Source organism: Carcharodon carcharias, chromosome 5 (assembly GCF_017639515.1).
Source record: "Carcharodon carcharias isolate sCarCar2 chromosome 5, sCarCar2.pri, whole genome shotgun sequence".
NCBI lineage: Eukaryota > Metazoa > Chordata > Chondrichthyes > Lamniformes > Lamnidae > Carcharodon > Carcharodon carcharias.
In genome coordinates, this window is record NC_054471.1 from 138,186,896 (window position 1) to 138,211,400 (window position 24,505).

At 42.7% G+C, this 24,505-nt stretch overlaps 1 protein-coding gene across 2 annotated transcripts in view; it reads right to left on the bottom strand.

The window, feature by feature from the left end:
* Positions 1-16,185, bottom strand: part of LOC121277670 (collagen alpha-2(VIII) chain-like) — a 30,350-nt gene extending 14,165 nt beyond the window's left edge. The window contains exons 1-2 of one of the 2 annotated variants that reach the window (XM_041187280.1): positions 16,144-16,185; positions 14,838-14,927 (exon numbers count right to left, since the gene is read on the bottom strand). In XM_041187280.1, the coding sequence (XP_041043214.1) occupies positions 14,838-14,910 (73 nt within the window). In that variant the 5' untranslated portion in view covers positions 14,911-14,927; positions 16,144-16,185. Of the gene's footprint in view, positions 1-14,837; positions 14,928-15,065; positions 15,174-16,143 lie in introns of those variants that run through there. The other variant, XM_041187278.1, reaches the window with a different exon arrangement.
* Positions 16,186-24,505: the final 8,320 nt, after the last annotated feature.

Consider the following 24,505-nt stretch of genomic DNA (forward strand, 5'->3'; position numbering starts at 1 on the left):
TGCCCTTGAGAAGGGGGTGGTGAGCTGCCTTCTTGAACTGCTGCAGTCCATGTGGTGTGGACACACACACAGTGCTGTTAGGAAGGGAATTCCAGGGTTTTGACCCAGCGACAGTGAAGGAACGACGATATATTTCCAAGTCAGGATGGTGACTGTGCTTCAGTGGTGGAGGGAAGGAATGTTTGTGGATGTGGTACCAATCAAACAGACTGCTTTGTCCTGGATGGTGTCAAGCTTCTTGAATGTTGTGGGAGCTGCATTGATCCAGGCAAGTGGGGAGTATTCCATCACACTCCTGACTTGTGCCTTATACATGGTGGACAGGCTTTGGGGAGTCAGGAGGTGAGTTACTTGCCGCATGATTCCTAGCCTCTGACCTACTCTTGTAGTCACAATATTTATATGGCTAGTCCAGTTCTATTTCTGATCAATGGTAACCCTAGGATGTTGATAGTGGGGGACTCAGTGATGGTGATGACATTGAACATCAAGGAGCAATGTTTAGATTCTCTCTTGTTGGAGATGGTCATTGCTTGACACTTGTGTGGTGTGAATGTTACTTGCCACTTGTCAGCCCAAGCCTGGATATTGTCCAGGTCTTGCTGCATTTGGACATGGACTGCTTTAGTATCTGAGGAGTCGCGAATGGTGCTGAACATCAGTGAACATCCCCACTTCTGATCTTATGATGGAAGGAAGGTCATTGATGAACCAGCTGAAGATGGTTGGGCCGAGGACACTACACTGAGGAACTCCTGCAATGATATCCTGGAACTGAGATGACTGACCTCCAACCATCTTCCTCTGTGCTAGTTATGACTCCAAACAGTGGAGAGTTTTCCCCCTGATTCTCACTGACTCCAGTTTTGCTAGGGCTCCTTGATGCCAAGCTTGCGCAAATGCAGCCTTGATGTCAAGGGCAGTCACTCTCATCTGACCTTGGGAGTTCAGCTCTTTTGTCCACGTTTGAACCAAGGCTGTAATGAGGTCAGGAGCTGAGTCATCCTGGCAGAACCCAAACTGAGTGTCAGTGAGCAGGATATTCCTAATCAAGTGCCGCTTGATAGCACTGTTGATGACCCTTTCCATTACTTTACTGATGATCAAGAGTAGATTGATTGGCTGGGTTGGATTTGTCCTGCTTTTTGTATACAGGATATACCCGGGCAACTTTCCACATTGCTGGGGAGGTGCCAGGGTTTTAGCTGTACTGGAACAGTTTAGTTAGGGGTGTGGCAAGTTCTGAAGCACATGTCTTCAGTACTATTGCCAGAACATTGTCAGGACTCTTAGCCTTTGCACTATCCAGTGCCTTCAGCCATTTCTTGATATCACATGGAGCGAATTGAGTTGACTAAAGACTGGTGTCTGTGATGCTGGGGACCTCCGGAGGAGGCCGAGATGGAGCACCAACTCGGCATTTCTGGCTGAAGATTGTAGCAAATACTTCAGCCTTATTTTTTACACTAATGTGCTGGAATCCCCTATCATTGAGGATAGGGATATTTATAGGGCCACCTCTTCCAGTGAGTTGTTTAATTGTCCACCATCATTCATGAATGGATGTGGCAGGACTGCAGAGCTTAAATCTGATCCATTGGCTGTGGGATCGCTTAGTCTGTCTATCGCTTGCTGCTTATGCTATTTGGCACACAAGTAGTCCTGTGTTATAGCTTTACCAGGATGGCACCTATAATGCCCTCCTTCACTCTTCCTTAAACCAGGGTTGATGCCTTGGCCTGATGGTAATGGTAGTGTGGGAGATATGCCAGGCGATGAGGTTACAGATTGTGTTCGAGCACAATTCTGCTGCGCCTCATGGATGCCCAGTCTTTTGTTGTCAGATCTGTTCAAAATCTATCCCATTTAGCACGGTGGTAGTGCCACACAACACAATGGAGGGTATCATCAATGTGAAGATGGGATTTCATCTCCACAAGGACTGAGCGGTGGTCACTCCAGCCAATACTGTCATGGACAGATGCATCTGCAACAGGCAGATTGGTGAAGACAAGGTCAATAGGTTTTTCCCTCTTGTTGGTTCCTTCACCACCTGCTGCAGACCCAGCCTAGCAACTATGTCCTTTAAGATGTGGCCATCTTGGTCAGTGGTGGTACTACTGAGCCACTCTTGGTGATGGACATTGAAGTCTCAGAGTACATTCTGCGCCCTTGCCACCCTTAATGCTTCCTCCAAGTGGTGTTCAACATGGAGGAGCACTGATTCATCAGCTGAGGGAGGGTGGTACGTGGTAATAAGCAGGAGGTTTCCTTGCCCATGTTTGACCTAATGCCATGAAATTTGATGGCAAATTTCATCGGAGACGATGCTGAGGACTCCCAGGGCAACTTCCTCCCGACTGTATACCACTGTACTGCCACCCCTGCTGTGTCTATCCTACCCATGGTGTCCTGCAGTCGGTTCTTGTTGAAAATAACAAGAGTGACATCACAAGACAGTGCGTGAGAGCGGCGGAGAGATCAGAACCAGCACAAGTGCGGGGAAGCTTCAAAAAGTGACATCAGCACAAAGGTGACAGCTGATTAGTGAATAGTGGGTAAGTGTTTTTCTCCAGTTTTTCTTCAGTTTAAAATAGATTAAACTAAGGAAAGGTAAGAGCTCTAGTTTTTATTTAAAGCACATAAATAATTTAACTTTTTTTACTGTATTTAACTTAAAGTAAGGTTTTTTTTTCAAATAGAGGCTTGGCAGTGCAGCTCAGTCCCATGTTAAATATCGCCTGCAAGAGTCCTTGACACACCTTGCATTCTGACCGACCACATGTGCAGGAAGTGCCATCAGCGGGGTTGCAGGGCATTCTAAAGGGGGAGGGCAAACTGACAGATTGTGGTACATATTGGTACCAACGACATAGGTGGAAAGAGAGATGAGGTCCTGCAAGCAGAATTTAGGGAGCGAAGAAGCTGATTAAAAAACAGGACCTCAAAGGTAGTAATCTCTGGATTACTTCCGGTGCCATGTGCCAGTGAGTATAGAAATAGGAGGTTAGTCCAGATGAATGCGTGGCTGGAGAGATGGTGCAGGAGAGAGGGCTTTAGATTTCTGGGACATTGGGACCGTTTCTGGGGGTGGTGGGACCTGTACAAGGCGGACAGGTTGCACCTGAACCAGAATGGGACTAATATCCTTGCGAGGAGGTTTGCTAGTGCTGTTGGGGCGGGTTTAAACTAATTTGGCAGGGGGATGGGACCCTGAGAGGAGGTTCAGCAGGGGGAGATGCACAGCTAAAATTATAAGGGAGAGCAAGTGAGTCTGGAAGGCATAGAAATTATAGGCCAGTTAAGGCACAAGGGAGCTTGGCAAGGTTGGGTAGTATTTATTTCAATGCAAGGAGTCTGACGAATAAGGCAGATGAGTTGAGGGCACAAATTAACACATGGAAGTATGATGTCATTGCTGTCACAGAGACATGGTTGAGAGAGGGGCGAAATTGGCAACTCAATATTCCAGGATAGAGGGTCTTCAGGTGAGACAGGGAAGGAGGTAAAAGAGGAGGGGGGGTATCGCAGTGTTGATCAAGGACTCAATTACAGCAGTAAGGAGGGGTGACAACTTAGAAGGCTCCTCAAATGAAGCCATGTGGGTAGAACTGAAAAACAAAAAAGGAACAATCACATTGGTGAGAGTGTACTATAGGCCCCCAAACAGTCAGAAAGAAATAGAAGAGCAGATACGTAGACAAATTTCAGAGAAGTGTAAAAATAATAGGGTAGTAATAGTGGAGGATTTCAACTTCCCCAACATTAACTAGGTTAGTCATAGTGTGATAGGATTAGAGGGAGAGGAATTCTTAAAATGCATCCAGGAGAGCTTTTTAAGCCAGTACATAGAAGGTCCAACGAGATACGGGGCAGTCCTGGGCTTAATTTTAGAGCATGAAGCCAGGCAAGTGGTTGAGGTATCAGTGGAGGAACCTTATGCAGAAAGTGATCATAACTCCAGCAGATTCAAGGTTGTTATGGAAAAGGACAAGGATGGGCCAGAAATCAAACGTCTAAACTGGGGGAAGGCCGATTTTAATAAGATCAGGTATGATTTGGACAGAGTGGACTGGGAGCAGCTACTTTGAGGTAAATCTGCGTCAGAGCAGTGGGATTCATTCAAGAAGGTGATAGGGAGAGTATAGGGCCAATATATTCCACTAAAAACAAAGGGTGGGACCAACAAATCCAGGGGACCCTGGATGTCAAGGGATATACAGGATTGGATGAAGAAAAAAAGGGAGGCTTATAGCAGATACCGAGGGCTCAAAATAGTGGAGGGCCTAGAGAGTATAGAATGTGTAGGAGGGAACTTAAAAAAGAAATTAGGAGAGCAAAAGTGGAGCATGAAAAACATTGGCAGGTAAAAATAAAGGAACATCCAAAGTTATTTTGCAGGTACATTAAGAGTAAGAGGATAACTAGGGAAAAAGTAGGGCCCATTAAGGACCATAATGATAATTTGTGGAGCCAGAAAACATAGGTAGGGCTCCAAATGAATACTTTGTGTTAGTGTTCACAAGTGAGAGGAACAAGGTGGGTATGGTAATCAGACAGAAGGACTGTGATATAATTAAAGAAATTAGGATAAAAAGGGAGGAGGTGTGAAATGGTTTGGCAGACTTAAAAATAGATAAAACTCCAGGCCTGGAAGAAATGTATCCCATGCTGTTGAGTGAGGCAAGGGAGGAAATAGCAGGGGGGCTGGCAATAATTTTCAATATCTCTCTGGCCACAGGAGAGGTGCCAGAGGACTGGAGGACAGCCAATGTGGTACCGTCATTCAAGAAGGGAGGAAGGGATAAACGAGGGAACTACAGGCCAGTCAATCTAACCTCAGTGGCGGGGAAACTATTGGAAGCAATTCTGAGGAACAGAATTAATCTACACTTGGAGAGGCAGGGATTAATCAAGGACAGTCAGCATGGTTTTGTTAAGGGGAGGTCATGTCTGACCAATTTGACTGAATTTTCGAAGAGGTGATCAGGCATGTAGATGAAGGCAATGCATTTGACATGGTCTACTTGGATTTCAGCAAGGCTTTTGATAAGGTCCCACATGGGAGACTGATAAAGAAGGTAAGAGCCCATGGGACTCAAGACAATTTGGTAAGTTGTATCCAAAATTGATGAGTGGCAGGAAGCAGAGGGTGATGGTCGAGGAGTGTTTTTGTGACTGGATGCCTGTGGCCAGTGGGGTTCCACAGGGGTCAGTGTTGGGTCCCTTGCTGTTTGTGGTATATATAAACGATTTAGACTTGAATGTAGAAGGGTTGATCAGTAAGTTCATGGGTGACACGAAAATTGGTGGGGTGGTAAATAGTGAGGAAGATAGCCTTCTATAGGATGGGCTGATCAGTGGTAAATGGAATTTAATCCGGTTAAGTGTGAGGTGATGCTCTTGGGCAAGACAAACAAGGCACAGGAATACACAATGAATGGTAGGACCCTGGGAAGTACTGAGGACCACGGGCACCTTGATGTGCATGTCCACCATTCCCTTAAGGTAGCAAGACAGGTAGATAAGGTGGTTAAGAAAGCATATGGGATACTTGCCTTTATTAGCCGAGGCATGGAATATAAGAGCAGGGAGGTTATGCTGGGACTGTATAAAATGCTGGTTAGGCCACAGCTAGAGTATTGGGTGCAGTTCTGGAATCCGCATTATAGGAAGGATGTGACTGCACTAGAGAAAGTGCAGAGGAGATTTACCAGGATGTTGCCTGGGCTGGAGAGTTTTATTATGAGGAGAGATTGGATAGACTGGGGTTATTTTCCCTGGAGCATGGGAGATTGAGTGGGGGGACATGATTGAGGTGTATAAAACTACAAGGGGCATAAATAGGTTAGACAGGAAGGAACTTTTCCCCTTGATGGAGGGATCAATAACCGGGGCATAGATTTAAGGTAAGGGGCAGGAGGTTTAGAGAGGATGTGAGGAAGAATTTTTTTCACTCAGAGGGTGGTGGGACTCTGGAACCCACTGCCTGAAAGGGTGGTAGAAGCAGAAACCCTCATAACATTTAAGAAGTATTTGGATGTGCACTTGCGATGCCATGGCATACAAGACTATGGGCCTGGTGCTGGAAAATGGGATTAGGATAGTTAAGTACTTGTTTGACCAGTGCAGACTTGATGGGTCAAAGGGCCTTTTTCTGTGCTGTGTACCTCTATGGCTCTATGACTCTATGTGCTGTCTTGGAAACAAATGGCCTTTGTACTTTGTATGGATGATTACCTTGTGTTTTGTCATTGCCAAGGGGCATGAGGTACTTGTTTCTGTCAATTCCCACCAGTCTATTCCATATTTTATAGAACATGGTCAGTCTATTTTCTCTTTCATTTGCTGTCGCGATTCCCAATCCAAATCTTTAATCAAGGATGTGACACTGGTGTATTTCCCATGCTGATTCATACAGAATCGTGCAGCATGTCTTTGGGGTGCTTCGATCTCATTAAAAGGATCCCATATACATCTTGCACACTCCAGGACTGGATGAGCAAATGTTTGGTAAGCTATAATTCTGATATTTTTATTGCAATGCCAAAGATTCCTCACGGCACCTAATGGAAACCATCCAATTTTCCGTTATTCACTCTGCTTTGGTAATCCAGTGTAGCTATGCACAGGAACAAGAAAATGTTCCTGATGTACATTAATCAAATTATAGTTGTCCATAGTTTTCTGAAGCACAACTCCTCGTCCTTAATAAAATGTATTCTACTGCATCCTAGTTAAACCTTCTGTGTGGCTCAGAGGACCATTCTTCTCCTTGTGGTCCCACAAGGAAAGTCAAAAAAAGTTTAAACACTTACCTCTTTGGGCCTCTTCCTGCCCTAGTTTCTCTTCCTGACTATGAGGCTGACCTGGCGGGAACAGCTTCACCACACAGGCCTCTGATGAAAATAGCAGTCAATCCCTGCTTACATAATCAGAGGCTGATTAACTTAGTTAAAGAAGGAGGCTGACTGTTTCTAGTGGCTGTCCCACTCATTTGCTCAGAAAAGAGGTTAAAATTGGAGGCTGCGGGAAGGGAGCGGGACCTTGGCTGGTAAGTCCCATGGATGATTTTAACCATCCACATGCCTGGCTTCTTCCGGGCAGCTTGGATTAAAATTACCCTTTTACTGTTACAATAAAACAATATTTAGATTTAAGGTTAAATGTATTCTGTATCTGTTTTGGTGCACAATGGACAATGCAAGTTTCAGTGTCAACTACAAAATGTTTGCCAGATTTAGGTAGTAAACTGTGGTTGGCACAGCAGAGGGAGATTGTCTACAAGAACTGAACAAGCTATTTTGCACCCTATGTGTTTCAGGACTTGGTACAATAGAATGACAAAACACACTCCCCACATATTACCAATGAAACTTGAGAAGATGGCCTATGGAAGATTTTGGGCAATTTCTGAAGCATTTCCAGTTTGCTTCAATCGATCTCTTGTCAGCAGTTATAGAGCAGCCTTAATAGAGGTCTTCACATAATAACCGTAAAGGGAGAGAAATATTTATTGGAAGGCAGAAAATTACTTAAAAGAAAGAGATTCAAAAATTCTATGCTTCCACTTCTTCATTTTTTTCTGGTCAATTTTTCTAGGAAATTATCTCCTATCCCTGAAGGCATTGACTCTTTGGGTAAGATTTTTAAATGTTTTCTTGTACCTTACCCAAGTGAGCTTTCAGCACATGGCAGTTTTGACATAGAGCTGGTTATTCGACCACAGTGAGCATCACAGCTGAACTTCATCCCGTTCTTCCTGATATTCTTAGACATGCACAAATGATCTAAGATCTCTGATTGCTGATCGGAATCTCATTCTAAACCAGAGGCGTCAAAGCCAATCGTCGGGCTACTATTCCTATCCTAGCTAAGTTAAGCATACTTAGCACAGGGCAGGAATTAAACATGAGATCTTCCTTATCTGCAAGGGCTTACAATTTCATTTTTAAAAGTTTGCAGACACCCCTATCTATTATGATATGGCAAGGTTAAAATACCAGGAGCATGTTCACTACTTACTTTGTATGTGCTCTATTAGCAACTTGCGCACAGTTCCCTGGGAAAAATTCAATGTTTAATGTCAATAAATCTACCACAGAATCAGTATAAAATCTGGAAAAATAAGATCTATTTAAAATCTTCAAATGAATTAAAAGCACATAATTTGCAGTCAAAGAATCTGTAGAGTTTTTAGAAAAGGTTTACAAAAGCTTTTATTTCTCACTTTAAATTTTATCACAAAACAGTGTGTTTAGTTTACTCTCATCTGTTATTTGAGAATAAAGGTGAGTTTGCAAACTCTTTCCTGATTACTCTTTTGGTAGCTTACATTATATAATTCCATGTAAAAATATGTTCCACCTCATGTGACACAGTCGATCCATTTATTTATTTATTTGAAAACCGCTTCAATCTCCCTGAGGCAGCTCTGTGCCTCGGGGGATTGAAGTGCTCTTTCACACGCATGCACTGGCCCCAACTCTCTCTCCTCCCCCCACCCACACAACACTACAGCTCACATCTTATGCTGGGTGGGCCGTAATTGGCCCGCCTATGTAAAATGGTGAGGCGGAGCCAATTGCGGTGACCACCCCTGCCCACTCCCGCCAAGCCCGCCCACCAACTGAAAATTCTGGCCAGAATGTTTTTATTGTCTTAAAAGCAGACACATAATGGGACAGTGTAAGGAAAGAGTCAAACAGACTTTTAAACAAAATTAAAAAACCAGTGAGATCTATATTGTAGAAGAGCCTGAAAGCAACAGATTCTGATATTTATTTATTTATCATATAACTTGAAGGTTGGAAAAACCAATCTATGCAACAGTGAAAGTGAATGGTAGATCTGTTCAAATGGAAGTGGACGCAGGAGATTCCACAAAGCAATTGGGGAACATACCTTAAAATATCTGAGTAATGGGGAACATCAATTAAATTTAAAAGAAGCAACTGCACAGTTAAACACATATGTGGGTGAAGACATCCAAGTCAAAGGCATAAGTAGAGTAATTGTCTATTATGGGAGCCAATCGGTAAAGCTACCAGTGTTGGTATTGAGACGCAGAGGACCAAGTCTCCTAGGGCACAACTGGCTAAGGGAAATTGACCTTGAGGAACCACTGAGATTCCATAAGGAAGCAGGAAGCATTTCTGCTTTGGGAAAGGAATGTGTAAAGACTCAACAAACTGAAGAAATGCAAGCTGTCTTGAGCCAAAACATGGAAGAACAGCAGAAGGAACTCAAAGTGACCATGCTTAACGACAGAGATCCAGATCAGATGAGCAACATCCAAAATGAAAAATAAAACCTGCTGGGAGACCTTCACATGCTTAATTTTCCAGGAGACAGCAAACAAATACAAAAAAAGAGATGGAAGAGCTGAAGAATCAACCATGTGAAGCCAAAGGGACTTCGGAGGCAAAAGCTGCAGAATTTTCTAAGAAGCAGACTGATGATGAAATTCTGAGAGACTCAATCATTGAGTTCACTCAAGTTGAGCTTGCATCTGCGATTAGTCTGGCCAATATTAAAACCGAAAAGGTCAAGATTAAAATCAGTGCTAGAAAGAGGAAGGCATATAGAAAGAAGACACAGAAACACAAATAAGGCTTTAATCCTGGCAATGTACGAGTATACTTTCTTATATAGGCATTTAGTTGTTTGTCTTTACAAGGAAGGATGTGGAAGACCCAGTTCCTCAAGAACTTGTTTATTGCTTGACAGATTAGAGACTGGACAAGTAGGGACCCAGTCCTATAACAAGTACAAGAACAAGTACTTCATGGTTGGTCACAAGAGCCTGTGTCTGATGAAATGAGCCTATACTTTAACAGAATGCATGAAATAAGCAGCCAGGATGGCATCTTATTGTGGATAGCACAAGTGATAGTAACTCCAAAAGGAAGAGAGCCATTGCTAATTGGATTATACAGTGCACATCCAGGAATATCCCAAATGAAGCTCACAGCTACCTTGGTGGCCCAGGATGGATGGAGAAAAAGGGAGCTTAGTGAAGAACTGTGTGCAATGTCAGCAACTGCGAAAGTTACCTTCAGCAGCTCCATTACACCCTTGGGAGAGGCCAGGAAGACCATGACTATGACTATGTTGGGTCTTTCATGGGAACAATATTTCTGCTCATTGTTGTTGTTCAATCAAATTGGATGGACACATATGAGGTGGAATCACCAACTGCCGTTGCTACAATTGAGAAGTTATGTCAAAGTTTGGTCATTAACAGACTACCAGAAGTAGTTGTTTCTGATAACGGCATGGCATTTACAAATGTGGAGTTTCAGCATTTTTTCAGCCTCAATGGTATCACTCGTAAAAATTTTACCGTACCACCCATCCTCAAATGGACTGGCCAAAAAGGAAGTTCAAACATTCAAGGCTGGCATGAACAAATTGACCAGAGATTCCTTAACTGCCAAGCTAGCAGGCTTTCTTTTCCATTATAGGACCACCTCTCACACAGATGTCACACATGCAGAATTATTGATGAAACACCGAGCTTAATAATGCCAAATTTAGGTGGGAAGGCGGAAAGGAGTCAGGGAAGTTAGAAAACTAGACACGACTGGCATAGTCATGAGAGGAAATTTACTGTGGGAGAGAAGGTATACATGAAGAACTTTGGAGAAGGACCAAAGGGATTACCGGGTTAAATAAGCGCAGTGACTAGATCTCTATCTCTATCACGTGAAAGTGGAAGGCCGAGTCATTTGGAGACTTGTGGATCATCTCAGAAAGAGTGAAACTATGAACCAAAAAATTATCCCACCAGTGTTCATGATTGGGTCAGTGTTTCATGTTGAGAGAACTCAACCCAGTTCAGACATATCTGTTGTTCCTTCAGGAGTGGAGGATACTGATTTGCAGGAGCCCACCAAAGCACCTGACGTTCAAGTAACTCCAGACAAGGAGATTCCTTACAAAGCATCTGAAGTTGTAGAGCTGAGACACTCTATACGCATAAGGAAACCCCCAGAAAGATTGAATTCAAAAATTGCTTATCAGTGTAAATATTTAGCTATTTTGAGAAAATTGTAATTGTAAATATAAAATGTATTTCTGAGTAATGGGGGAGGGATATGGTAATCTGATGTGTAATATACCTTCAAGAAGAATGTAATTATGGAAAATCACATGATCTTAGTATCCAATAGCAGGGTAGCACAGGCTACCTCTATAGTTAGTAGTCTGCAGTCAGTAGTTAGTAGTTGGAGTACTGTAGAGATAGAGTTTGAAGTGTAAGCACATGTTTAGCTGCTGCTGAATACCTTTGTAAATAAACACATAGGGCAGAACTTTGCTCTCGGATGGGTGGCGGGCCCCACCGGCTCGGCAGCGGGCGGACAGCCGACCACCCCCCCCACCCCACCAAAACGGGGCCCGCCAACATTTTGAGTGGGTGGGCCAAATAAGGCCCACCCAGCGGCCTGCCTGACAGGAAGCACTATGCACTTCCTGTGCGGGGATATGGGGTGGAGGGATTCCCGATCTGTCAAAGTGCGCCCTTTTGCGTATGCGCGGGAAAGAGCACACTGCTCCCTGAGGCAAAGGTCTGTCTCAGGGAGATTAGTGAAAAGTCAAAAAATAGAAAAAATTTAAAAATTATTATCTGTCCCCCTTATGTGACAATGTCACACGTGATGGGACATGTTAATAAAAATGACATAAACTTTATTAGACTTTTTAAAAACGGACATGAAACCTCATCCCACTAGTGGATGAGGTTTCATGTATTATCAGAAGCCCGCTGGGGCTCCTGGCCTGCCCGCCAGCCTTAAGGTTGGACAGGCAGGTCTTTAATTATCTTAATTAGCCTATCATTCTGCGTCATTTTCCCCTCTGTGAGAGGGCTCCACCCCCAAATCAATGATGGGAAAATTCAGGCCAGAGTTTTTACCTATGAAGTGTCTACTACTCCATTCTATCATTAGTTCCAAATCTGCCACCGCTTACAACAAGTGTGCGAACAGGATCCAACAAACTGGCATCTAGGGTCCAACAGAGATTCAACAACCTCAGGGATCCAGCTGAGGGATACACACCCATTGTCAAAGCCAGAGTGGAGAGCTGGGAGTCATGGGACATGGACATCTAGCTTGTGGAACCAGTAGTATTGCCTTGAGGAACCGTAAAGACTCAGTCTGCCATTTTATCATCTAACTAGCAGCATCTGAGGCAAGGAGCTCTGGCCCAGGCTGGACACCTGGCCCATCTACACTGCTGCTACTGGAAAGCCTGTACCACCACCTACAAGACTGATTCATCCCTGCACACTTATCTCATTGTGTGAAGTCAACACCACTGGAAAAATGAATTATCTAGCATCGGTTTTCAGCTCCCTGATCTCCGTGAATGAATGCCTCATTGACTCTGGGCTCCGAAACCCATGTGAGACAGCATTTCTTTTATCTGTAGTCTCTGCACGTGCTCCTGCATTCTTTCAACCTGAGGGATTTGTGTTTGTGTGGGACCAGGGTGCCACATAGGCACAGCATATTCAACCAAGGGATGGATGTAGTCTGTGTAGATCAACAGCAGGGAGTTGTTGGACAGGGAGTCTGAAAGGGATGAGGGATCTGAGAATAAACATTTTTTTTAGTATACTGTCCACTTGGCCATCCCATTTTAAGTCAGCTTGAATGTGTATACCCAAGACTTTTAAGGCTTTTGCTTCTGCAAGGGTGTAATTGCCTAACTTTATGTCAAGGGACATGTGCTGATGTCTACCAAAGTCTACTCGAATGGCATTACATTTGGTAGCATTTAGTTGCATACTGTTTTCCTCACACCATTCATTGAGAGCATTGAGAATTGCCTGAACCTCGCTGACCACAACCCACAGCTTAGACCCTGCAACTCTCATATCAAGGACGTATTTTCAGTATTTGAGGCCAGAAGACGATTGGTCCTAGCCACGTGCCTTGAGGCAATATATATGGTGAAAAGCTGAGACCCCAGATTCAACTGCTGAGGCACATTGTTTGTCACATCCCATCAGTTGGAGAATATTGGCATTATGCTTGCTCGCTGTCTCCAAATAACCAACCAATTAACAACCCATGTAGAAGGTTACCACCAATTCTGTACACTTTTAATTTCACAACTAATCTGCAAAAATATACTTGCAATTCACAGTATTTTCCCTAATATTTGTTGAATAGAGAAATGATCATTAATAACGTGAAATTTACAGCCACTTAATTACATTGGAATACCAAAAATTTAAATTTCTACCACTGGAACTGTAATATTTTTAGGCTGCATTTATATTGCAGTTGTCGGTGCAACACAAGCCAATTACAGAATCAATTCTACTCTGGCGGAATCTAATTAACACCGCCTGACTGAATGCCAACTGAGACATAATAAGACTGGAAAGGGAGTAGCCGTACTTTCAAAGTCTTTAAAAAGTTGAAAACAACAATATGATTATTAAGTGTTCAAGGGAGTCCCTAAGTAGTATTTCAAACAGGGTTAACACCCATAGTAGAGTCATGTTCTATGTGGTGTCAAAACCAAGCAAACCTTCCCCGCAGGGGCATTGCACACTGCTGCCCTCTAGAAACAGATTAGTGCCTGGTTTTGGAGAGTCACGCTGTTAATTTTATGTTACAGTACTGCAAAGCATTGTTCATTTCATGGGTAGAATTGATAGCTGGATGGAATTGAATAGACAGGAAAAGTGATAGCAAAGTAAAGACAAATCAGACCAAAACTGTCTTATCTTCTCGATAGAGAAGGGTTGGGACAGATGGAGAAGATAAACATAATACCAAATAAAAACATAAGGAAGCAAAGGGATAATGCGCAGTATATTGTTTGTTTATAGAGACAAACAAAAGTCAGTTTTTCCAGATCGGTGCAGTACAAGGCAATGCTGAATCACCTAGGAGCAGCATATACTACAAAATTGGAGGGGAGGCAGGGTTGTGGGGGGTGGGATTGTTTGAAACACATGTTTTGAAAGGAACCTAAGTGATATTCCTCCAGATTAATCCAGTGTGTCTGAATACTAGCCTAGGAAAATACCGATTTATTTTAAAAGGCAATTGGTCAAATATCATGGGTAACAGAAAGGAAATTATTCCTTAAGAACTGAAAAGCTTAATATAAAAGCAGACGATATCTATTTTACCTCTAAAATGTGGTTCTTAAATAATTTAATTCCATGATTCTTTCCCTATCCTCACCTTTGGACTTTGCTGCAATCTGTCTTTTATCTTTTATTGTTTGTGTCACTCTCTTTCTCAAATCTGTATTTTGCACTTCCTTTATTAGAATTTTACAGCCTCAGCCCTTTGTGGAATTGTAATGTTCCGACATCATAAATTTTAGAATTAGATTATTATGCAGTGCAGCCAACTAAAGCCTACTATCAGGGAAGCCAAGCTTTTTCAGAATAATGATATGCCTTTAGCAACACAGCTACTTATGTCAGGAGCTAGTCGAACTTGAGGTTAACATCGTAGAAAATTATTACTTGGCTATCAGTTTGTAATTAATTAAACAGAAAATGTCTCTAAATAATTTCTTCCCACTGCTATCCCATGTATGATTTAACTTTGGGGATGCAATTCTGCAAATATGTTCCATGTTCCCAGAATAGATATACCAAAGGAACAAAATATTTCTATTCTGTTTTTCAGCATTATTTCCAGATAATTTTGCAGCACTTTCAAATTTGGAAAATCATGTGGAACTCACATGAGTTGCATAATATTAGGGATGGACAACAAATGTTGGCCTTGCCTGCAATGCTAACATACCAGAAAAAATATTTAAAGAAGAAAAAATGTTGTTTTGCAAATATAACATACCACAGTAATTTGTTCCGGAGATGATGTTCACAGAAAGCAGCAGTAGAAATGAACTGATTTCTCTTCGCGCCATGTTTACAGGATCACCTCCTTAATGGATTAATAAACATTGTCACAAAGCAATTTAAAAAAAAAAATTTCTGTAAAAATAGGTACTGATCAAATGCACCAAAAATTACATAAGTTTAAGGCTGTAAGAAAGTAAAATGATCCCTAGTATGGTGTTACCTGTGTCAGAATATAAAAAAAATCTATTTCCCACTTCAGGTAGAGGACCATGCAGATCACATGCAGGAGAAATATTGTGTCTGATTGAGTGGCATGTTGCTGTATTTATACACAGCTTATTCAACAAGTAATTTAAAAAGTAAATCACAAAGAATCTTCTTTACCATTTAATTATTAATTTGCTGAATGTGTTGCTTTTATGGACAAGTCAGTGCAGGTGAGTACACTTCTTGGCAGCAATTTCCAGGTTACGCAAACTCCAACCTTGAAGAGTCTGTTTTTCACTACAATCATGTCTGACTGCACCCTGTTGCAAGCAATGTAATGTACTGTGTTGCTCAAGATAAGATTGAGGTTATTCTAATTCATAATGTTGACTTGAGCATTCCAGCATGTGTGTCTGATCAGCTGCCCCCAAATCTTGGCATTTTGGTTTTCAAAACCTGGGTACTCAGTCCTATTTGAGCTCCCATTCCTTATTAATCATTTGCCTCCTTGAATTTTGCAGGTTTGGAAGTTGGGAAAGAGATATTTTTAATTATCCTATCTCATTTGCAAAGTAATATTAACTATCTGTATCTGTCAGTATCTGTGTTGTTAAGTATGAAAAATTAGTGAGGACATAGATTTCAATTTAATACCTGAGAATGGAATGGCATCAGTGTCAATTCTTGTTCACTGTTTCTGTTTTATTGTTTATGTAACTTTCGCCTGTTATCTGTCTCCTCTCTTCTGTATACCCCCCAGCATTTTTACATGTTACAAACAGGAAAGAGACTGTATCTGTTTCCTTTCGTCACTTGTCTCTAAGTAGAAGGTGTTTTGAATCATTTTTAAAGTATGCGGTGGCATGGTTTCCCAATCCCTCAGTTTGTATGATTCAATTTACAAATATTCTGCAGCAAACACTCATTATGATTAACTCGGAAGGTTAGTTTATTTCACATTCAAAACCTGGGTTGAGTGTCCGCAACGTTCCACTCCAAACACAAACACTAACATTCACCACCCACCCATCCCACCGAACACACACATACATGCACACAGTCAAGGGGGGATAAAAAAAAAGTAGCCTTACTGTACAAGAACCACAGAAATAAATATCAGTTCACGTGATTTCCAGAGTCTGAGAAGTTAAAGACCAGAGGGTGTTTCCTTTGCGGCGGGGTTCATTTCCAATGAGTCTCTGGCTGGGGGTAACAATATGTAAATCCTTGCAATGAATGATGCTGCAGCATAATAGGCTTTCTGTGCTTAGCCAGCTTAGCAAGTGTTGATCAGAGATTTTCAAACTCAAGAACGCTTTGTGGAATTGAGAGCTGGTAACTGACTGCTTACCAACCAAGTTGCTGGATTCCTATCCAGTTGATGTTAAAACAGCAGTCTATGGATTTCCCAGTTCTCAAAGGCATATACCAATTTCAAAATGGTCACTCGAGTCACGTGACCTTCTTTCTCCACAATGACTTCAAAAGGGATGTTAATCTGGAACTGGCTTTGAATTCAGAACTGATAATGTCCCAGTCATTACTTGTTGAAAAAGTTACTAACATACGAATATACATATGAATTAGGAGCAGGAGTAGGATATTCGGCCCCTCAAGCCTGCTCCACCATTCAATAAGATCGAGGCTGATCTGACTGTAACCTCCCATCTACCCCTGATAACCCTTCACCCCCTTACCATCAATAATGAGGGTCTGGTGTTGGGAAGGCAAATATAACCCTTCTATTCAAGAAGAGAGGCAAAAAACTAGAAACTATAGGCTATTTAACCTGACATCAGCTGAGTGAAAGGTGTTAGAATTGATCATCAAAGAGGTTATAGCTGGTTAGAGAAGGGTCAGCATGGTTTTGTGAAAGGGAAATTATGTTTAACCAGTTTATTAGGGTTCTTTGAAGGAGTGACATGTGCTGTGGATAAAGGGGAACCTGTAGATGTACTGTACTTGGATTTCCAGCAGACATTTGATAAGGTGCCACATCAAAGGTTAATGCGGAAAATGAAGCTTATGGTTGGGGGGGGGTGACATATTAGCATGGATAGAAGGTTGGCTGGCTGGTAAAATAGAGAATATGCATAAATGGTCTTTTTCTGATCGGCAGGATGTGACGAGTGGAGTCCCACAAGGGACTATGCTGGGGCCTCGATTTTTTTTACAATTTACATCAATGACTTAAATGAGGGGAACGAAGGCATGGTAGCTAAATTTGCAGATGACACAAAGATAAGTTATTAGCTGAGGCATAGAATACAAGAGCAGGGAGGTTATGCTGAAACTGTATAAAAGGTTGTTTAGACCACAACTGGAGTACTGTGTGCAGTTCTGGTCACCACATTATAGGAAGGATTGATTACACTGGAGAGGGTGCAGAGGAGATTTACCTGGATGCTGCTTGGGCTGGAGGGTCTGTGCTATGTGGAAAGATTGAATATGCTGGGATTGTTTTCCTTGGAGCAATGAAGGTTGAGAGGGGATCTTATAGAGGTGTATAAGATTATGAGGGGCATAGATAGGGTAGATAGGAAGGCGCTTTTTCCATTAGTAGAGGGGTCAATAATCAGGGGGCATAGATTTAAGGTAAGATGTAGAAGGCCAAGAGGGGAGTTGAGGAGAAATTTGTTCACCCAGAACTCACTGCCTGAAAGGGTAGTTGAGTCAGAAACTCTTGTAACATTTAAAAAGTATTTTGAAATTCGCTTGCATTGCAATAGACCCCAGGGCTATGGGCCAAGCGCTGGAAAATGGGATTAGTGTAGTCAGATCTTCGTTGACCAGTGCAGATATGATGGGCCGAATGGCATCCTTCTGTGCTGTAAACGTCTATGAGTCTTTGGGGTAGGTAAGTGGGTTATGATGAAGACATAAGGAGTTTGCACTCGGGCATACGTAGGTTGAGTGAGTGGGCAAAAATCTGGCAGATGGGGTACAATGTGGGAAAATGTGAAGTTATTCACTTTGGCAGGAAGAATACAAAAGCAGGGTATTATTTAAATGGAGAACGACTGCAGAATTCTGAGAGGGATCTAGGTGTTTGAGTGCATGAGTTGCAAAAGGTTAGTATGCAAGTACAGCATGTAATCAAGAAGGTTAATGGAATGCTATCCTTTATTACGAGAGGAATTGAACATGAAAGTAAGGATGTTATGCTTTGGGAAGGATGTAAATGCGTTGGAGGTGGTTCAGGGGAGGTTTACTAGATTGATACCTGGAATGAGCGGGTTGTCTTATGAGGGTAGATTGGACAGGCTGGGCTTGTTTCTACTGAAGTTTAGACAAGTGAGGGGTGACTTGATTGAAGCATATAAGATCCTAATAGTCTTGACAAGGTGCACATGGAAAGGATGTTTCCTCTTTTGTCCGGAACTAGGGGCACTGTTTTAAAATTAGGGGTTGCCCTTTTAGGACAGAGATGGGGAGTATTTTTTCTGTCAGAGGGTTGTGCAACTTTGGAACTCTCTGCCTCAGAAGACAGTGGAGGCGGGGTCATTGAATATTTTTAAGGCAGAGCTAAATAGATTATTTTTAGGCAAGGGAAAGAAAGGTTATCAGGGGTCATGGGAATGTGGAATTCAAAATATAAGCAGATCAGCCATAATCTTATTGAATGGTGGAGCAGGCTCGAGGAGCCTAATGGCTTACCTCTGCTCCTACTTTACATGTTTGTATGTTCATAAGGCAATGCCTAGGCAGACCCATTGACTCCACTAGCAAGGTGAGTTTGTCAGATGCAAATGACATCCTTCTGGTTCCCCTTTGAAATGGATCTAGACAGTCCCAAGTGTGACATGAATAACAAGCCATGAATTAACAATTGTTTATTAAAGTCAAATTCATGATTGGCAAAAATTAAGCATTGAGTATACAACTAATCGGTAGACTATATGAACCAACAAAATGAATAACATGTCGTAAAGTACTTCAGTGGTTTCACAGCATTTCAGCATTAACTAGATCACTGATTAGCAACCTACAGCTGAGATCAGTGTCTCAGTGATGTATAATAGTGAGATTAATTTAGGATTAAACTCCTTTCATAGTTGATAAATTAACCACATTAGCCTATTGGGTAGGTACAAGTCTATGGGTTTAATTTTCATTTGTGGGTCTCAATCCAGCTGTCAGGCAGAAATGCAGATCATGAAACCATAGATGCCAGCGTTGGGGCTGATGGTCATTTTTTGAGGAGGCAGCAAATTAAGTGGCTGTCTCCAGGTGGCCCATCCAGTTAAGGATGGAATGCAGGGTCTGAAGGCTGAAGCACTGACACACATTGGCAGCCCCACCATCAGAGATGGGAGCTTGTCATGTAGATAGGTGAAAAGGAGGGCATCTCAAAATGGAGTTGTCCTCTCAACTGCTTTTGAAAACTTTAAAACCAAAAAGTGCTATGTTGGCTGTGGGGTAGGAATACTTAAAATGATGCTAGAGCACTGGCCCTCGGCCTGCCCCTGGGAGGTCACTTCCATGTATTTGCTGGGCTTTAGCAGCTGTTGGGGGCTTGCTGATAGACTGTAAAATTCTAGTTAGGCTTAGATCATTGGCCTTAATAGGCTAGCCTGGGCCTCTGGATTACTGGTCCAGTAACATTACCATTATGCCCCAGTTGAACCAATTTCCATTACATTTTGGGAATAGAGTTCCAGATTTTTACTTGTTATTGTGTGAAATGGGCATCCTGATTACCCTCCGAAAAAACCTATTTCTAATTATATGATTGTGCCCCTTTGTTCTGAATTCCCTCACCAGAGGCAATTGCTTCTACGTATCTATTTTATTGAAACTGGTTATCATTTTAAATATGGCAGTTAGATCATTCTTCAACCTTCTAAACTCGAGGGAATACAAGTCAGGTTTATACAAACTGCCTGCATTATTTAACCCTTTACACCGTGGTATCATTCAGGTGAATCTGCACTCTACCCTTTCCAAATTCAACATCTTTTTCCTGAGATTCAGTACCCAAAGCTGACGTACCACCTATTAAGCTATATCTGGCCTCTAGCCTTGATGGTGTATGTTCCTCACAAATCTGTGAAAATGTTCTGTTCTCACAGGCCTTCACCACTCACAGTTCCATCTAGTTACTGATTCTTAAGCTAAGTTTCAGGGTATTGTTCCTACAATGTGAGGCCTGGAAACACCATTTGAAATACTTGGAAGAGGCTGAGAACTCAAACGGGATTCTAATGGCTGGGACAATGCTGGAAATTGAATTAGATGGGGGAATGCCTTGAGTTGTAGGCAGGGCCCGGGAGACGTGGTTGCTGATGGTGCTAATCACCCACGCCCGTGCTTGAGGGGGTCCCAGACTCATTGGCTGAGTAGCCTGTTATTCTGGATGGTCAGTGTCCAAAGCAACTAATCAGGCCTGTAGACCATCCCAATTGACAGGCTCCTTAGCCAATGATTGCTGTTGTTCTGAACAGCAGCTATCATTGGTCCAGTAGAATGTGCCAGATTCCCCAATCCTTCCTTTACTTGCCTCCCTCCTTGTGGACTCCAGTTTGGCTGTTGTCAGACTTGTGTGCTCCCTTCTTCCCTGGCTGGAGCCTGGAGGCTGCTGGAGCACAAGCCTCTACATTTACTTTACCTCCCCTCCGAAGGCCCTTCCCTTCCCAAAGTCTTCTTCGAGTCCTGAAGTCCACCCCAGTCCAGTCCCTCAACATTGTCAACAATGGTGTTTGTGGCCCAGGGCCCTTCCCCTCCCGACCTCGAGAAGAGGTCAGGAAGGGAGGGGCTCTGGGCCATAGACTCCCCCTTCGGGGGACTAGACTGGAGGAGGACTTCAAGATTTAGACAGGAAGTTTGGAGGGCAAGGGCCCTGGGTCTTTCCATCCCGAGTTGGCCACCATCTCCACAGGGCTCAATCCTAGCTGATGGGGTGGGGTCACCGCAGAGTCATGGAAGGAAAATCACACCTGCTATTGAATGAGTGTGTGTGTGAGTGTGAGATTGGGTGAGTGTGAACCCTGAGCCTGGGAGTGAACTGGACACACACACACACACACACACACACACACACACGGACACATACACAACTTGGCCCAGATACCCTCCCCCTTCCCTTGTGATCAGCACTTGGGGTCTAGTCTGTCTTTCATTAGCACTGCTTCTTAAGTGAATAGGCAAAAAAGGTTTTATTATTTAGCTCAAGTCTGTATGACTCTTCTTGAGACCTCTGAAGAAGAGTCATACAAACTTGAAATGTTGACCAGGATTTTCCGGCCCCTTCCTGGGCAAGGCGGTGCCCCAGCCAGTGTCCATTGACTTGCGGCGGGACCGGAAGATCCCAGTGGCAGTCAGGTGTGGAAAATCCCGCTCGTTAATTCTGTTTCACTCTCCACAGATGTTGCTAGGCCTGCTGAGTTTTTTCCAGCATTTTCTGTTTAGATTTCAGAATTCCAGCATCTGAAGTATTTTGCTTTTATTATTCAGCTCTGATGCTTGGCACTTTTTAATGGTTGTTTTTATTAACTATTGTTTTTTAAATGATCAATTTATTGCTTTGACATTGATTTTTGTTTTGCTCAGCAAGTTCTGCATGTTTTCTTCATAAAAGGCCAAAAGACATAGGAGCAAAAGTAGGCCATTCAGCCCATTGAGTCTGCTCAACCATTCAATGAGATCATGGATGATCCTCAACTCCACTTTCCTGCCTTTGATTCCCCTACTGATTAAAAATCTGTCTATTTCAGCCTTAAATATACTTGCGCCCCAGCCTCTACAGCCCTCAGTGTAAAGAATTCCATAGGTTAACTACCCTCTGAGAGAAGAAATTCCTCCTCATCTCTATTTTAAATGGGCGATCCCTTACCCTGAGATTATACCCTCTGGTCCTAGATTCTCCCACAAGGGAAAACAACCTCTCAGCATCTACCTTGGCAAGCCCCCTAAGAATCATATATGTTTTAATAAGGTCGCCTCTCTTTCCTCTTTACCCCAATGAGGACAGGCCGAACCTACTCAACCTCTCCTCATAAGAAAATCCCTCCATACCCGGGATCAACCTAATGAACATTCTCTGGATGGCCTCCAAAGCCAGTACATCTTTCCTTTGATAAGGGGACCAAAACTGTTCACAGTATTTTAGGTATGGTCTAACTAGTGTCTTGCATAGTTTTAGAAGACTTCCCTATTTTTATACTCCATTCCTTTTGAAATAAAGGTCAACATTCTATTTGCCTTCCCTATAACCTGTTGAACTTGTATACTAGCTTTCTGGGACTCATGCATGAGGACCCCCAAATCCCTCTGTGCTGCAGCCCTTCTCAGGATGGCAGCCTAGTGGACTAGTGGAGTTCCGCAGGGGTCAGTGTTGGGACCACAACTTTTCACTTTATACATTAATGATCTAGATGAAGGAACTGAGGGCATCCTGGCTAAGTTTGCAGATGATACAAAGATAGGTGGAGGGACAGGTAGTATTGAGGAGGCGGGGAGGCTGCAGAAGGATTTGGACAGGTTAGGAGAATGGGCAAAGAAGTGGCAGATGGAATACAACGTGGGCAATTGTGAGGTCATGCACTTTGGTAGGAAGAATAGAGGCATAGAGTATTTTCTAAATGGGGAGAGAATTCAGAAATCTGGAGTGCAAAGGGTCTTGGGAGTCCTAGTCCAGGATTCTCTTAAGGTTAACTTGCAGGTTGGATCTGTAGTTAGGAAGGCAAATGCAATGTTGGCATTTATTTCGAGAGGACTCGAATATAAAAGCAGGGATGTGCTGCTGAGGCTTTATAAGGCTCTGGTCAGACCACTTTTAGAATATTGTGAGCAATTTTGGGCTCTGTATCTCAGGAAGGATGTTCTGGCCCTGGAGAGGGCCCAGAGGAGGTTCACGAGAACGATCCCAGGAGAAAGGCTTAACATATGAGGAACGTTTGAGGACTCTGGGTCTATACTCCATGGAGTTTAGAAGGATGAGGGGGTATATGATTGGAACTTACAGAAGGCCTGGATAGAGTGGACGTGGGGAAGATGTTTCCATTAGTAGGAGAGACAAGGACCCAAGGGCACAGCCTCAGAGTAAAGGAAAGACCTTTTAGAATAGAGATGAGGAGAAACTTCTTTAGCCAGAGAGTAGTGAATCTATGGAATTCATTGCCACAGAAGGCTGTGGAGGCCAGGTCATTGAGTGTATTTAAGACTGAGATAGATAGGTTCTTGATTGGTAAGGGGATCAAAGGTTATGGGGAGAAGGCGGGAGAATGGGGTTGAGAAACTTATCAGCCATGATTGAATGGAAGAGAAGACTCGATGGACCGAATGGCCTAATTTCTGCTCCTATGTCTTATGGTCTTATGGTCTATGGTCTTTCTGCAGTCTTTCTCTGTTTAAATAATATTCAGCTTTTCTATGCTTCCTGCCAAAGTGCATAACTTCACATTTTCCTGCATTATATTCCATCTGCCAAGTTTTTAGCAACTAACTGTTTATATCCCTCTGTGGACTCTTTGTGTCATCTTCACCACTTATCTCCCCATCTATTTTTGTGTCATCTGCAAACTTGGTGATAGCACATTCACTTCCCTCATCCAAGTCATTAATGTATATTGTAATAATTGTCGCCCCAGCACTGATCCCTGTGGCACTCCACTAGTTACAGGTTGCCATCTTGAAAATGTCCTTCTCTTATCCCAACTACTGCCTTCTGTTAGTTAGCCAATTCTCTATCCATGCTAATATACTACCCCCAACACCCTGGGCTCTTATCTTATTAAATAGCGTTATGTGCAGTACCTTATTGAACACCCTTTGGAAGTCCAAATATATTACATCTGCTGGTTCCTGTTTAGCTGTCCTGCTTGTTACCTCCTCATAGAATTCTAATAAATTTGTCAGGCATGACTTCTCCTTCATGAAGCCATGCCAACTCTGCTTGATTATATTATGCATTTCTAAATGCTCTGCCAATACATTCTTTATAATAGACTCTAACACGTTCCCAATGACGGATGATAATTTAACTGGCCTTTAGTAACCTGTTTTTTGTCTCCATCCCTTTTTGAATAAGGATGTCGCATTGGCAGTTTTCCAATCCCCTGGGAGTTTTCCAGAATCTAAGGATTCTTGGAAGATTACTACCAGTACATCCACTATCTCTGCAGCTACTTCCTTTAATATCCTAGGATGCAATGCATCAGGTCCAGGGGACTTATCAGCCTTTAGCCCCATTAATTTCCCTAGTACTTTTTCTCTGGTGATAGTTTTGTATTTATTGCTGCCCCCTTTTTTGACTCTTGATTATTTAGTATTTTTGGAACTCTATTAGTGTCTTCTACTGTGAAGACAGATACAAAATATTTATTCAACTCCTCTGCCATTTCCTGGTTCCCCTTTATTATTTCCCCAACCTCATTCTCTAAAGGGCCTATGTTCACTTTGGCTTCTCTCTTTCTTTCTACATATTTAAAGAAGCTCTTGCTGTCCTTTTTTATA